The sequence below is a fragment of the Camellia sinensis genome, chromosome 7 (assembly GCF_055761805.1).
Source record: "Camellia sinensis isolate YWXY chromosome 7, ASM5576180v1, whole genome shotgun sequence".
NCBI lineage: Eukaryota > Viridiplantae > Streptophyta > Magnoliopsida > Ericales > Theaceae > Camellia > Camellia sinensis.
The window spans coordinates 185,526,755-185,541,928 of record NC_138967.1 but is presented as its reverse complement, the minus strand read 5'-3'; the positions used below and the strand labels follow the sequence as shown (position 1 = coordinate 185,541,928).

Here is a 15,174-nt window from a genome sequence, read left to right as displayed (position 1 = left end):
GAGTAAGACGTTCGAGATGCTTGGCATCGAGGACGGTGCACTGAAAGTGACCTTGGCATCCTTCCAGCTGAAGGGAGATGCGGGTCAATGGTGGAAGTACGAGAAGGCTCGTGTTGGTGGTACTTGGGAGGCGTTTCTGAATGCTTTTCAGGAGAGGTTTCTGTCTGCAGCAGCTAGGGAGAAGCTGAGGGATCAGTTTAGCCGGCTTAAACAGCAGGGCTTGTCAGTGGCCGAGTTTGAGGCTACTTTTACCAGTCTGTCCAGGTTTGCACCGGAACTGGTGGCGTCTGAGGAACGCCGTTGCTATGAGTTTGAGCGGAAGTTGAGGCGGGGCCTCAAGTTGAGAGTTGGTGGGTCTTATATCCGAGAGTATAGACACCTAGTTGATGCTGCTGCTCATATGGAGATTATGATGCAGGAGGAGGAGGAAGAACAGAGGGGCTCCAAGAGGAGCCAGGACAGTCAGAGTGATGGCAGGAGACAGAAGGGTTATAACCCTCAGCAGTCTCAGGGTGCAGTCTCTAGATCGACCTTTCCAGTGCCGAGTGTAGGCTCGGGGAGAGGCAGTCAGGGGGAATTCACTTGTTACAAGTGTGGCCAGCTGGGTCACAAGGTTTCAGTTTGCCCGCAGAAGGGTGGGGGTCAGAAAGCTGCTTCTTCTTCAGCTAGACCGCAGAGTCAGAGTTTGGGCAGGGGGCAGCCCTTGACTTGTTATCAGTGTGGACAGCCTGGGCACCTAAAAAGGTTTTGCCCACAGTTGAGTGCCACTTCGGGAGCGTCTGGTTCTAGGCAGACGCAGGGTTTTCAGCCAGCTCAGTCTGTGCAGGCCTCGAGGGCCAATCCGGGAGTTTCGTCATCCCAGTCTGTGCAGCAGTCTTTTGCTCCGAGAGGTGAGCAGGTAGACCAGGGGCCTACGGCGCGCGTGTATGCTGCTACCGCGCAGGATTTAGTACCGGCTCCATCAGTAGTGAGAGGTACTTTTCTATTTTGCAACTCGGTTGCTAGTGTGTTGATAGACACGGGTGCATCTCATTCTTTTGTATCTGCTGCATTTGTATCTGTTTTGGAATTGGAGTTAGCACAGTTAGCATCTCCTATTTGTGTAGTATCGCCTTTGGGTGGTGAGTTGATCCTGAAATAGGGTGTTAGAGGATGTGATATAGAGGTCGCCGACTATAGGCTTCCTTTTCCGTTTGTTGTCATGCCCATGAAGGGTTTTGATGTTATTTTGGGTATGGACTGGTTATCGTCATACCGGGCTATTATTGATTGCTACCGCCAGAGGGTCACGTTATGTACCTTGAGCGGGGAGTGGTTCCATTTCTTGGGAGACCGGGTTGGTAGTGTTTTGCCACCGGGGTATGATTCGCGAGGGCGAAGTGAGCTTAGTAGTCTACTTGCTAGCTTTGAGAGTAGTGAGTGTGTTGAGACTCAGATTGTGTTGCCGATGGTGGTTTGTGAGTATTCGGATGTTTTTCCCGAAGATCTTGTTAGTTTGCCACCTCACCGAGAGATAGAGTTCTCTATTGATTTAGTGCCTGGTACGGCGCCGATTTCTATGGCACCTTACCGTTTTGCTCCAGCAGAGTTGGTTGAGTTGAAGATTCAGCTCCAGGAATTGCTTGATAAGGGCTTTGTTCGCCCTAGTGTTTCACCGTGGGGAGCGCCGGCCCTCTTTGTTAAAAAGAAAGATGGTGCCTTGAGATTGTGTATAGACTACCGGAGGTTAAATCGGGCTACGGTTAAGAATAAGTACCCTATGCCCCGTATAGATGATTTGTTTGACCAGTTGAAGGGTTCCCGTTGTTTCTCTAAGATAGACTTGAGATCGGGTTACCATCAGTTGAGGGTCAGGGAGGAGGATGTTCCTAAGACGGCATTCCGTACGCGGTATGGCCATTATGAGTTTTTGGTGATGCCATTCGGGCCTACCAATGCACCGGCAGTCTTTATGGACTTGATGAACCGGATTTTCAGGGAGTTCTTAGACCGATTTGTGGTTGTCTTCGTGGACGACATCCTTATCTATTCGTCTTCTGAGGAGGAGCACGAGGCACACTTGAGAGTGGTGCTTGAGTTACTTAGAGCCCATAGGCTGTATGCCAAGTTTGGGAAGTGTGAGTTCTGGCTGAGGGAAGTCATATTCTTAGGCCACGTGGTATCCGGGGAAGTGGTGTCTGTTGATACATCCAAGGTAGAGGCAGTGCAAGATTGGGCACAGCCTAAGAGTGTGTTTGAGATCCGCAGTTTTCTGGGATTAGCTGGGTATTATCGTCGGTTTGTGAAAGATTTCTCCAGGTTAGCGTCACCGTTGACTAGACTGACTCGGAAGGGAGTCAAGTTTGTGTGGAGTGAGACTTGTGAAAAGTCGTTCCAAGAGTTGAAAGTTAGATTGACCACCGCTCCGGTGTTGATTATTCCGGAGAGAGGGTTGGGTTATGCAGTTTATTGTGATGCCTCACGAGAGGGTTTGGGTTGTGTATTGATGCAAGAAGGGAAAGTGGTAGCTTATGGCTCACGTCAGTTGAAAGTACACGAGAAGAATTACCCCACACACGACCTAGAGTTAGCAGCAGTGATCTTTGCCTTGAAAATCTGGAGGCACTACCTTTATGGTGAGAGGTTCGAGGTATTCTCGGATCATAAGAGTTTGAAGTATCTGTTTACACAGAGAGACTTGAATTTGAGGCAGAGGAGATGGATGGAGTTCATCGAGGACTATGATTTTGAGTTGCATTATCATCCGGGAAAGGCCAATGTTGTGGCCGATGCCCGTAGTAGGAAATCCATTAGTGATGTAGCTTGTATAGCCATCCGGGAATGGGAGATGTTGGGAGCACTTGGCGAGTTTGATTTGCTACTGGGCGAATCTGTTGAGGCTGCGGCCTTGTTTTCTGTTGTTGCGCAGCCTACACTTGTGATTAGAGTGTTAGAGGCACAGAGAGGTGACCTTGAGGTAGAATCCCTCCGAGAGAAGATCTCCAGTGGGAAAGTTGAGAAGGGTTTGACGGTGTATCCCGACCTGAGTGTGAGATACCGAGACCGTTTGTTTGTACCGGAGTCTTGCCGAGAGGAAGTACTCCGAGAGTTTCATCATTCGCGCCTTGCGGTGCATCCGGGAGGTACTAAGATGTATCAGGATTTGGGTCGCCAGTTTTAGTGGCGGGGTATGAAAAGAGATGTGGCTGTTTTCGTATCGAAGTGCCTTACTTGCCAGCAAGTGAAGGCCGAGCATCAGAGGCCAGCGGGTTTGTTGCAACCCTTGCCTATTGCCGAGTGGAAGTGGGAGCATGTCACTATGGACTTCTTTGTAGGTCTTCCGAGGACTCAGCGGGGTAGTGATGCTGTTTGGGTGGTTGTAGACCGGTTGACTAAGTCGGCGCACTTTATTCCTATGCGCGTGAGAGATTCGGTGGATCATCTTGCCGACTTGTATATTCGGGACGTAGTGAGATTGCACGGGGTCCCAGTGACGATCGTCTCAGATAGAGATCCTCGTTTTACTGCTAGGTTGTGGCAGAGTTTGCAGAGTGCCTTGGGCACTAAGTTGACCTTTAGTACGGCTTATCATCCTCAGATTGACGGGCAGTCCGAGCGTACTATTCAGATCCTCGAGGATATGCTTCGGGGTTGTGTCCTGGATTTCAGTGGGACGTGGGAGAGGCACTTACCTTTGGTAGAGTTTGCCTACAACAACAGTTTTCAGTCTAGCATCGGTATGGCACCGTTTGAGGCCTTGTATGGCCGACCGTGTAGGTCTCCAGTGTGTTGGGCCGAGGTGGGTGATGCACCTTTGTTGGGTCCGGAGTTGGTTAGGGAGACGACGGAGAAAGTTGAGCTTATCCGTAGGAGGCTTGTTACAGCCCAGAGTCGGCAGAAATCTTATGCTGACTGTAGGAGGAGGCCTTTGGCGTTTGAGGTAGGTGATCATGTCTTTCTGAAGATATCACCTAGACGAGGCCTGATGAGGTTTGGGAAGAGTGGGAAGTTATCACCTCGGTTTATTGGTCCTTTTGAGATTCTTGAGAGGATAGGTGAGGTTGCTTATCGGTTAGCCTTACCGCCGCAGTTGTCCGGAGTGCATGACGTGTTTCATGTGAGTATGCTTCGGAAGTATGAGCCAGATCCATCACATGTGTTGGATTGGACCGATTTAGAGGTAGATGAGGATGCCTCGTATGAGGAGAGACCGGTTCGGGTCTTGGATAGGCGGGATCAGGTCCTGCGTGGCAAGACCATTCCTTTGGTGAAAGTCTTGTGGAAACATCACGGAGTGGAGGAAGCCACTTGGGAACGTGAGTTGGAAGTCCGAGAGAAATATCCGGACTTGTTTGTTGATATGTGATCTTGTATTTAAATTTTACATTTTGTTGAACTTAAGAGCTTTATATATATGTCTTAAGTTGTGAAACATTGAAAATGTTTTGATTATTGGAAGTATGATTTGGAACTTGCCTCATATGGAAGTTGAATGTAACATTGTATATGTTGAATATATTGTTGAAATTGGAAGGATAGTGCATAATATTGATGCATGTTAAAAAGTACATATGTTGTTTACATATTGTGATGTGTCTCTTGTTAAAGGGATGGGATGACCGGTAATGGGTCGAATTGTTGAATGTTAGTATAACATTGTTTAAATGGAGAAAAACTTGTTTGTTTTGAAAACTTGTGCTTAATTTCGGGGGCGAAATTCTTTAAGGGGGGGAGGTTATAGCGATCCCGGGTTTACCCTTGTTGTACAGTGATCCGGACATGTGTCCGTGGATGTTGGTAGTTGGTTATTATCGTGTTTACATTCCTTTTTCTTCATATTTGAGTTATAGGATGTGTTGGGCAGGTTTGTTACAGGTTGGTTGTGTTCGGGAGCCTAGTGTTGCTGCCCAGAATTTTGGACTTTCGCTCGAGCGAGGAGTTGGTCGCTCGAGCGAGAGTGGGGTTCGAGTATGGTGGGTCGAGCCAGAGTGGCTCGCTCGAGCGAGCGGTTGCACCTGGTTCTGGACCTGAGAGCTGTCTTTCTTGGCTCGAGCGAGCTTCCTTCGCTCGAGCGGTCTGGGTTTTTCTTCGCTCGATCGAGAACTTCTTGGCTCGAGCGAGAGTTTTCTGTGTCTGGTCGCTCGAGCGACCAAGCCTTCGCTCGAGCGAGAGTGTTTTATATCAGCGGACAGCAGCGTCTAAAACATCACTTTTTCACTTCTTTTCTTCGATTAAACCCTAAAACCGAGCCTCTCTCTCTCTAAACTTACACTCTCTCTAAGATTTGATCTCCCTAGGGTGTGAATCTAGCCTAGGGCCTTTGTTAAAAAGATAGAGGGTGTTGAGAGCTTCGATTTAATCTGAAAAAGTTTGGATTTGGAGCAAGTTGGTCTTCGGGTCTTCATCTCCTTTTTGGCTAAAACTTCAAGGTAGGGATATCCTACTCCTCTCTATGGATTTTGTCTTTAAATTTTGATATTTTGAGATGTTGGGGTTGGTTTGGTAATTTTGTGAAAGTTTGGGGCTTTTGTGTAATTTTACAAAAGTTGGGGTTTTATTCATAATAAACCTAGATGCATGTTTGGCATAGAAAAAAATGGAATGATTGTTGAATCATTGATGAAAATGGGACCTAAGGGTTGAGATGTTAATTATGGGAATTGACCTAATTACATTGTTTAATTAATTGGGATAATTAATTGAGAAGAATGAAGAAATGAAATGTTGATTGAATATCCATTGTGCATTTATTTTCTGTTTAGAAATAACTGCTTGGGCTATCGGTCGAGGATAGTCGTGAATGTTGTAGACAATGCATGATGATTAGGCAAACTGAAACTAATCAATGGAATGTGTCATGGAACTTGACGATTGATAGAATACATTAATTGTATGTATTGGGTGATTGTATATAGAACCAATGTGCTTATATACGTTATGTGTAGAGGAGGAGATAGGGGATGTACTCCGCGGTTCAGGGGAAGATAGGGGATGTACCTCTAAACCGGATAGTGTTGGGAGAAGATAGGGGATGAACTCCGTAGACACAGCTCATATGCTTGTCTAGAAGTGAAGATTGAGCTTATATGCTTATCTTTGGAATGTGTGGATATAGCTCATATGCTTATCTGTGGATATTGTGGATGTACATATCTGTTGTAGAATGTGGATATAGCTTATTTGCTTATCTGAGAATGTGGATATTGTTGATATACATATCTGTTGAGAATGTGATTAGTGCTTATATGTCTATCCGTTGAAAAAGGGAAAATGAAAGGAAACTTGGACTCATAAGTCGTATGACATAAATATGTGATTTATGTGATTGTATTAGTGTTGGCCATCTATCAATTGCTAATATTTTAGTCATTGTTCATGGTTGGTTTAGTGTATTTCTACTAGGCTGTGGCTCACCCTATATGGGAATATCATTTTCAGGTGCAGGAAGCATGCCACCTCCAAGGACATAGCTTGGGAGGCTAGAGGCGGACATGTTTTGTTGTTTTACTTTTGATGTATTACATGTAACTTCAAGCCAAGGGCTTTATGTGTAAACGAGTTAGTACTCTTTTGTTGTAACCAAGTGTTAACTTGGAAAGCTATAAGCCCGTAGGGCATTTTGTTATGATGTTAACATGTAATACTTATGTAATGGAACTCCAATGAAAAAAAGAATGTTGTTAGTTTATATGTAAATGCATGTCTTATTTGATGGGTTTAATGTTATTATTTTGAGGGTGTTACATTTATTATCTTTAAACTTAAATTCAGCATGGAGTTTATTAAGATTGGGCGTAAATGGTTTACTAATGGTTAATAATTGAGGATTAACAGGAGAAATGACTTCAAAATCAGTTTGAGTGGGTGAATCTTGAGATGTGGTATCTTCATCATGGAGATGTGTTTGTGTTGAATAAACGGGTTTACTAATCTAAGATGTAGAGGAATTATCTATGCCTTTTAACTTACTTTCATTAGTGTGTGAAGGTTGACTAATGTGAAGTTTTTTGTCTCTTCAAGTAAATAAAGGAGTACTAAAAATTTCATCGTCATCAATGGGGATACTGAAGATACTATGACGAGAGGATTGACTACAAGTTAGGCAATTAAAACAGATATGGACTGAACCATCATCATATTGTTGAATTTGTTGGACATTATTACTACTAGATTGGTATGGGTGAGAATAATTTTCATTGATTGTAACCCAACTATGACGAAGAGTTACTTTTTTTCCAACAAATAGTTGTAGGGACTTCGATATTTGTTTCATTAGTACTACCATGCATGAGTAAGGTTTTGTCTTTCGGACTCTTAAATAAGGCATGAACATTAAGATTGATCTTTATACATTTATAATAGATACAATATATTAAAGCAATAGAATGTGCACCGCCAAGCATATTAGTAAATACACCAGAAATTTAGGTATTCAATGTTAAAGCTTTTAATATGTGAGGATCTCGGAGACTGAAAGTAAAATCAAGAAAGCAATTAAAATGGATTGGACCTTTATGAAGACCTGATTCCATCATACCCATTAAACTATCATAATAATTGATAAATCAAGCATCTCATAAACATAACAAAACAGAAGAATTACATCATTGAGTCGTTAATGGTTTGACTGCTACTTGAATTAAGCCTATATGAATAAAATTATGACCAATGGATAGATGTTTTCTGATTGATTCTTTAGTTCATAATTGACATGTTTCTTGAATTTTTGTTAAAGCATAAACTTGTTCAACAGTTTTTACATGTAAATCTATGTTAAAAGATGACTTTAAAAAACTGATTTTATAAATTTCTTTAATTGTTATTTTTGGGATATTCTAACTTAAATTGATTTTTAAATCTTGAAATTCATGTTCTTCTTCGTTTATTACTGTATCCAGTATGGGAGCTCAAGTTGTCAATCTAGAGTTGACTGAGCAGTTACTTCTGAATAATCGACTCATGGTTCTAAATTCTATAAATGGTTTCAAGACAATCTAAATTCTTTGATGACTTATCAAATTTTCACATACTATGCGTTCACTCATACCCTTTTTGGGAACCCTTATATCCTTCTACAGCCTATCCTAAGGACTTAAACTAGATGTAGGACGAAAAGTGGGTGGCTACTAGCAGAGTGAAAAATTAGTGATAAGTTGGGAAGAATAAAGAAGATGTGAAACAATTTACAGAAATAGAATAAAGAAGATACAAACAGAACAACTAATCAATTAGCATGACCACAACTTGGCTCTGATACCATTTATAGAATTTAGAACCATGAGTCGATTATTCAGAAATAATTTTTCAGTCAGTTCTAGATCTATAACCTTAGCTCCCATACCAGATACAATAATAAACAAAGAAGAACATGAATTTCAAATTTTAAAAATCAATTTAAGTTGGAATATCCCAAAGATGCCAATTAAAGAAATTTATAAAACCAAATTTTTAAAGTCATCTTTTAACATAGATTTACATGTAAAAACTATTGAACAAGTTTGTAAAATATTTTACACCTAAAAATATTCTTTATGTAAATTGATTTTGTACACACACACAAAAACACACACACACACAAAAAAAAAAAAAAAAAAAAAAAAAAAAAAAAAAAAACTTTACTTTTCAGTATTTAATTGACACTTGAAAAAAAAAAATACTCTATGGGTAGAAACCAATAAAAATCTACCCTTTCACTTTTGAAAAGTTCAATGTGTTGGAATAGCCAGGTTGAAATTGAATTTCTAAAAATTGACTTACCAAATCTTTAGTGACAAATTATTTTGGAGACTATGACCAAAAATAGTTTTCTTAAAAACATATTTTACTTATTCCTTATTTATTCAACTGAACAATAAGAAATATGCCAATTATTTAAAACAAAAGACATTTTCCGTCAAATAAAAAAATAATACTATGTCACCATTAACTAATAATAAAACAATTAGGAGAACTCACTATTTAAATATAATTAAAAATTCAATAACTATTACACGTGCCTAACCTAATGCATCGAAAACTCTTTAAATAAATTACCAAATATTATGTTCAATTGATAGAATAATTATAATCAAATATCACATTATGTATAATTAAATAATTTTTTTAATTATAATTAAAATAATAACATAATTAATATCATAATATATCATAACTAATAACATAATAAATTACAATCAAAGACATAAAAATTGTAATAAAAAATTGCATACAATTGGATTTCCCATTAAGTTGTGATATTACTTGAATTTTGATTGGTACCAAGTGGGGCCAGTAACAACACCCCCCACTCGTCTCTTTCTATTTTTTATTTGGTCAAGCAAGACGGCTCCATGTGAACCGCAAAAACAAATTCAACAGAACGAAGAAAAATGAGATTTCACACATCAAAACGAGGAAATGCCCCCCACCTGGATCACTGAAACCCCCAATTGAATTTCAGCATTACAAATCCCCAATTTTCAAACTCACTACTCACCTTTAATCACAAACTCAGTTCACAGTTCAGACCACCATTATTATTTTCTCATCTTCCTCCTCCCTTCAAACCCAACCAACCAAAGGCTACTCCCCTGCAACAAAACACATTTAAAAAAAAAAATGGCTGAGAGTGCAGTGTTCCATCTACTAGCCAACTTCACACCCTTCCTCCAACAAGAGGCCAATTTGTTGACTGGAGTTCGAGATGAGATCCAATACATCAGAGATGAATTTGAGTGCATGACAGCTTGCCTCAAAGTTGCCGATGCTATGGAAAAGAACAACCCCGAACTCAAAGTATGGGTCAAGCAAGTCCGAGAAGCTGCGTACGACATTGGAGATGTTCTTGAGTTGTTCGTGCCATCTTGAATAGATGCGAGGGATTGCCACTTGCAATTGTGGCAATTAGTGGTCTTTTTTTATCAACAAAGGATAAGAGCAGTGTGGATGAGTGGAATAAGATCTACCACAGCTTTGGTGCAGAACTAGAAGGAAATGACAGACTCCTAAGCATGAAGAAAATATTGTCCCTCAGTTACCTTGATTTACCCTATTATCTGAAGTTTTGCTTTCTCTATCTAAGTGTTTGTCCGGAGGACTGTTTCATTGACCATTGGAGATTGATTCGATTATGGTTGGCAGAAGGATTTGTAGAAATGAAAGCAGGAATGACGGTAGAAGAAGTTGCTGAGGGCTACCTCAATGAGCTAATCAATAGAAGCTTAGTTCAAGTGGCAGAGATGAGATCAGATGGAAGGATCAAAACGTATCGCATCCATGACCTCTGGCATGAAATTATTGTTTCCAAGTCAGGAGAGCAAAACATTGTGACAATAGCTGGTGAACAAAGAAGAGTGTGACCTAAAAAGGTGCGGCACTTATCAATCCACAATCATTTGGAAAATACACAACAAAGCAAGTGTTTCGCTCAACTTCGTTCTTTGCTTATGTTCAATGCAACAGATTCAATGTCCAAGTTCCCCATTCTTGCATCATCAAATGATGGTCTACAGTTGCTAACTGTGCTAAACTTGAAAGGTGCCTTGTTGGAGACATTCCCAAATGAAGTTTTGAAACTAATTCAACTCAGGTATGTAAGTTTGAGGGGAACCAATGTAAAAGTAAATCCAAAGTCGATTGGAAAGCTCCAAAACCTGGAAACATTGGACCTTAATGCTGTGTTTGGTTAGAAGATTTGGGGAGGGATTTGGAAAGGAAAAGGGAAAATGTGTGTGAAACTAGGTGAAATGTAAGTATATTTTATTCACATTTCACTTAACTTTTCCCTTTCCCTTTCCAAATCCCTCTTCAAATCCTCCAACCAAACACAGCGTAAAGATACGTATGTCACTGAGTTGCCTGATGACATCCTCAAACTCCAACAACTTCGCCATATCTTGTTGTATCGCTACAAACAAGATCTTGTTCCTTCCATTTGTTTTCAACACCACTGTGGATTCAAAGCCCCGACGGAAATAGGAAGTTTGTCATCCTTACAGAAACTTTGTTCTATTGAAACAAACCATGATAATGGAACCATTTTACTAGGAGAGGTAGGGAAGTTAACTCAACTGAGGAAATTACGCATTGAAAAACAGAGAAATGAAGATGGGAGGGTGTTATGCTCGTCCCTTGAGAAGCTTAGTAACCTTCGCTCATTAGTTGTTCGTGCAGCAGGAGAAGACGAGATCATTGATCTAGATTCTCTTTCTTCAACTCCTCAACTTCTTTGAACGCTCTACCTAGTAGGAAGTTTACATAAGGTACCGCATTGGATACCTTCATTGCACAATTGGTAAGAGTAATTTTAGCATGGAGTAAGTTGAAGGATGTTGATCCACTAGAATCCCTTCAAGGTTTGCCCAATTTGGTTGAACTTCAACTTCGTCGGACATACGAAGGGAAAGGATTGTGTTTCAAGGCTGGTGGATTTCAAAGACTTGTGAGATTAGGACTTGCTGAATTAAAAAGATTGAGATGGGTGAAAGTGGAGGCTGGCTCGATGCCTCATCTTGAAGAGCTATTTATCTGTGAATATAAATTGGTAGAGGAGTTACCCTATGGCATTGAACATCTAACCAGCCTTAAATCTCTTTATTTTGTTGATATGTCTTATGGATTGAGTTTAAGCCTGGACATAAACTTAGAAGGTGGGAATTATTGGAAAATTGCACACATTCTAGAAGTTTGGATTGGGGACACAATATCTGGCTCTACGCAAGGAACTTATCTATAGCGAGAGAGGAGATAGCTCTAACCATATTGGAAACCACTATATTTAGAATGCGTATTATGTATTTATTTATTTTCACATGCTCTTAGTACTTGACTTCTTGTATTCATATTGATATCAAATTTTTGTCTTTTTTTTCTTCTCCTTTTCATTTTTTTCAGTAGATCTGGAGCTTGTTATTTGACCTCCTAATTTTGATCCTAGAGAGTTGGTAACTTCACAAGTTTTTAAATTGGGATTGTAAATCTTAGGGTTAGTTTGGTGAGATTTTTATATTATTTTATTTATTTTGCTTTAGCTTTAAATTTTTTGAAAATTGAAATAAAAAAACTGTTTGCTAATTGTTCACTTTTAAAAAAACTGGCTACAGTTCTCAAAAATTGAGGAAATAAGAAAAATGTGGTTTTACTTATTTTCAAAACAAGTTTCATTCCTTCTTACCTGCCTCACCCTTCCATCCTCTGGCCAACGTCTCCGCTCCTACAACCACCTCCAACAACTCCCCCCATTTGGTAACTTACTATACTTGTTTTGATTTTGGAAAATGATATACAAGTTTTCTAAACTCGTTTTCTATATTTAGTACCGTATAAAATAGATGATTGGTTAATGATTAGAGGGAATATGAGATGGCAGCTACCACATTTTTTCTTCAAACCTTATTCAATCAAGCCAATAATTGTGATTTTTTTTTTAGTTGAATTTCTCTCAAGTTCATGCCCAAGGGGCCCATCACGAGTCCATTTCAATGATTCGAACAATTCTGTAAGACCATCAATGTATATTATCCGTGAAAAAAATTTAATCAATATAATAATCGTAACATTTTTATTTTATTACATTACGTTTGGTGAGGTGGTTCTAGACATGTTTGTATTGGACAACTTTTTTTTTTTTTTTTATTGGCACTGAGGTATCCAGATCAAAGCCCTACTAATCACCAGGGGTGCATAGACCCTTGGCAAGGAGTTTCTTGCAAGTGTATCACGGTCAATGCAAGGGTTTTCTCCCACTCTAATGACCGTAAGGAATTGTTAGCATTTAAGAGATTTCGATCCTTGAACCTTGGAGGGAGCACAACCCCAACACCTAAGGCCTTGCCACCAGGCCAACCCCTTGGGATTAACTTCTTGGCTATTTTTTAAATCAAATTTTCTCCAATCTTGATGGAGATTGTATATAATGAATGAGGTCTATTTTCATGACTCATTGATGGACCTCATTCTTTATGTATGACTGCTTTTTTATCTTGGTATCAAATTTCATTATCAAACCATCTTTTAAATGTCTCTTCTATTTGATCTCTTTATTCTTCTTCTAACAATAATGGTAGTGCACAGAAAAGTATAAACAAAAGCGTATGAAAAAAATGAATTTGTGTTGTGTTTTGTTCATTTTAAAGTGTGCATATTTGTGTGTGTATTTTTTTTCTCGTGCACGTAGCATTGCTCTTATGTCTAACACTTTTACATAGAACCTTGTAAATGAGTCAAGTTGAACTTAGTAAATAAGTTGTGCAAGTTTGACTTGAAAACTTAATGAGCTTGGCTTGTTTATATTTCGAGTCGATCTCAAACTAAATTGAATCAAATGAATCATGAGGCGAAAAACAAAAAATGATTTAATGCTTTTGAAACAGAATTTCAACCAGTCCCATTCACCAGTAAGGCTAATACCAACAAGTTCCATTCTCATACTAAAATAGTTAATATACTGATAACAATAAAATCAAAGTTCCTAAATTAACCACAAGAATTGAATTAATCAAAACCAGCTACAGTATCAAGGACTTTGCACCAACTAGGTTGCTATCTATCTGATATAAATTCTTTAGTCTAAATTTTCCTTTTGAAATGTCATCTTCTATAAATTCTCAAGCATCATCTGAATTTGAGCACAGCTCAAGTGGATGTACTTCCAGGTTCTAGAGGGAGGTTTGGCATTCGAGCTTATGGAGAAGCGTTGAATGCCCGGTTGAGCTAACCCTAACTTAATAACCCACTAACATCAAACTTAGTGCTCCAAAAAAAAGAAATCTAAGCATCATCTTGTAGCTGATTATCTAGATGTAAATAACATAAAATCAGAATTTCAATAGCTTTCTTTTCTCTCCTCTTATTTATCTATTTTATTCTGCACAACAAAAAGAACAATAGTATAGTGTTAAGGCAATAGAAACCTTGATTTCGGATGTGGCTGTGACTTCAACATATGACATGGACTCCAAAAGCCTCAAGAACAATGAAATTTCCAAATTGTGCTATAAACAGCAATGAAATTAACATTACTCCCCATGTGTATTGTGGTAGCAAATTTACAGACAGCATTAACCTACATCGACTGATCATGTTGGAATCTTTCAAACCTTCACATCAGAAAAGATATACAGAAAAATCAATAATACACAAACCTAGTATTATACAAAGCAGTGGCATAAAAACTCCAAAACAGGACAACCAAATCAGAAGATGTTTTAGCAACTCTTAGGCCTGGAGTATTTTGGGGGAAGAGATGGGCACCTTTCATTCATATGCAGGTATGGATCCATTGTATTGTATCCTTGTAGTTCGATCCGATACTTCCCTCAAATTTGGCAGAAAGGGAGCTTCACGGTGTCCGCGCCATTGCACCACTTTGGCAGGCGGTTTGAATTGTTTTCAAAGAACTTGAGAGTGTTATAAGCATATCTTTTATCTGCAGTTTGGACAAGATAAATTAACAAAGCAATAATATGTAAAATTCCTGACCTGGGTTTTACATCCACACAACAATCAATTTCAGTTGAACATCCATATTTACTTACCCATACAGTTCAAGATTATTTTGGTGATAGTAAAATGAAAGATAAATTACATAAATAGTCCCTAAAGTATACCATTGATTTCATTTTGGTCTATAATCTTCAATTTGTATCGATTGCATCCCTGAGAGAGAGAGAGAGAGAGAGAGAGAGCCCAAATTAATCGGGCGAGAACAATCGTTGCCACTTCTTCTTCTTCAATGGAAAACCCAAGACTTTCTTCGATTTCGATGAAGCTTCATTCTGACTATTCCCTTGATTTCGTCATTGGGTTTAGGGTTTTAGAGGCGAATGAAAATGGAGGGTCGTATCGTAGGTATCATCGTTTGGGGATTGAGATTCGCTTAAAAAAATTATGCTCGTTTGCTAAGTCTCGTTATGTGTGTTTGTTCTGAGTTTCTAAATTATAATTTTACATTTATTTTTTAAAATTTAATTTAAATTATAATTATTACTTTTCAAAATTGATAACTAAACACATAATTTAAAACGCTTTTCAAAATCAAATTCAAATTAATATTTTAATTTTTTTAATATTTAAATATGTTACAAATATTTTATAAAAATAAATTCAAACTCTATTTTATAAAAATATTTTAATTTTTTTGTTATGTATTTGGTTACGATTTGAGTATAGAGTTGTGAAAGTAATATGAAATTTCGAGTTATCTGTTTGGTTATGAGT

At 39.0% G+C, this 15,174-nt stretch overlaps 1 protein-coding gene and 1 long non-coding RNA gene across 2 annotated transcripts; one reads left to right on the top strand and one right to left on the bottom strand.

Moving 5' to 3' along the window:
* Window positions 1-9,576: 9,576 nt before the first annotated feature.
* LOC145796379 (putative disease resistance RPP13-like protein 2) lies at window positions 9,577-11,692 on the top strand. The gene is made up of 4 exons (XM_082881470.1): window positions 9,577-9,798; window positions 9,888-10,296; window positions 10,420-10,546; window positions 11,257-11,692. Exons 1-4 carry the CDS (start codon window positions 9,577-9,579, stop codon window positions 11,690-11,692), a joined length of 1,194 nt encoding a protein of 397 aa, XP_082737596.1.
* Window positions 11,693-14,030: 2,338 nt separating this feature from the next.
* LOC145795510 (uncharacterized) lies at window positions 14,031-14,858 on the bottom strand. Its single transcript, XR_014336568.1, has 2 exons — window positions 14,565-14,858; window positions 14,031-14,383 (listed from the first exon to the last, which is right to left on the bottom strand). It is a non-coding gene; the product is annotated as an uncharacterized LOC145795510 (long non-coding RNA).
* Window positions 14,859-15,174: the final 316 nt, after the last annotated feature.

What these genes read in the sequence shown, in the direction of transcription:
- LOC145796379 (XM_082881470.1), top strand. Translation starts at nt 9,577, where the DNA reads ATGGCTGAGAGTGCAGTGTTCCATCTACTAGCCAACTTCACACCCTTC. An exon ending in CTGCGTACGACATTGGAGAT is followed by an intron (nt 9,799 to 9,887) that starts GTTCTTGAGTTG and finishes TTATCAACAAAG; the next exon opens with GATAAGAGCAGTGTGGATGA. An exon ending in AAACATTGTGACAATAGCTG is followed by an intron (nt 10,297 to 10,419) that starts GTGAACAAAGAA and finishes TCAATGCAACAG; the next exon opens with ATTCAATGTCCAAGTTCCCC.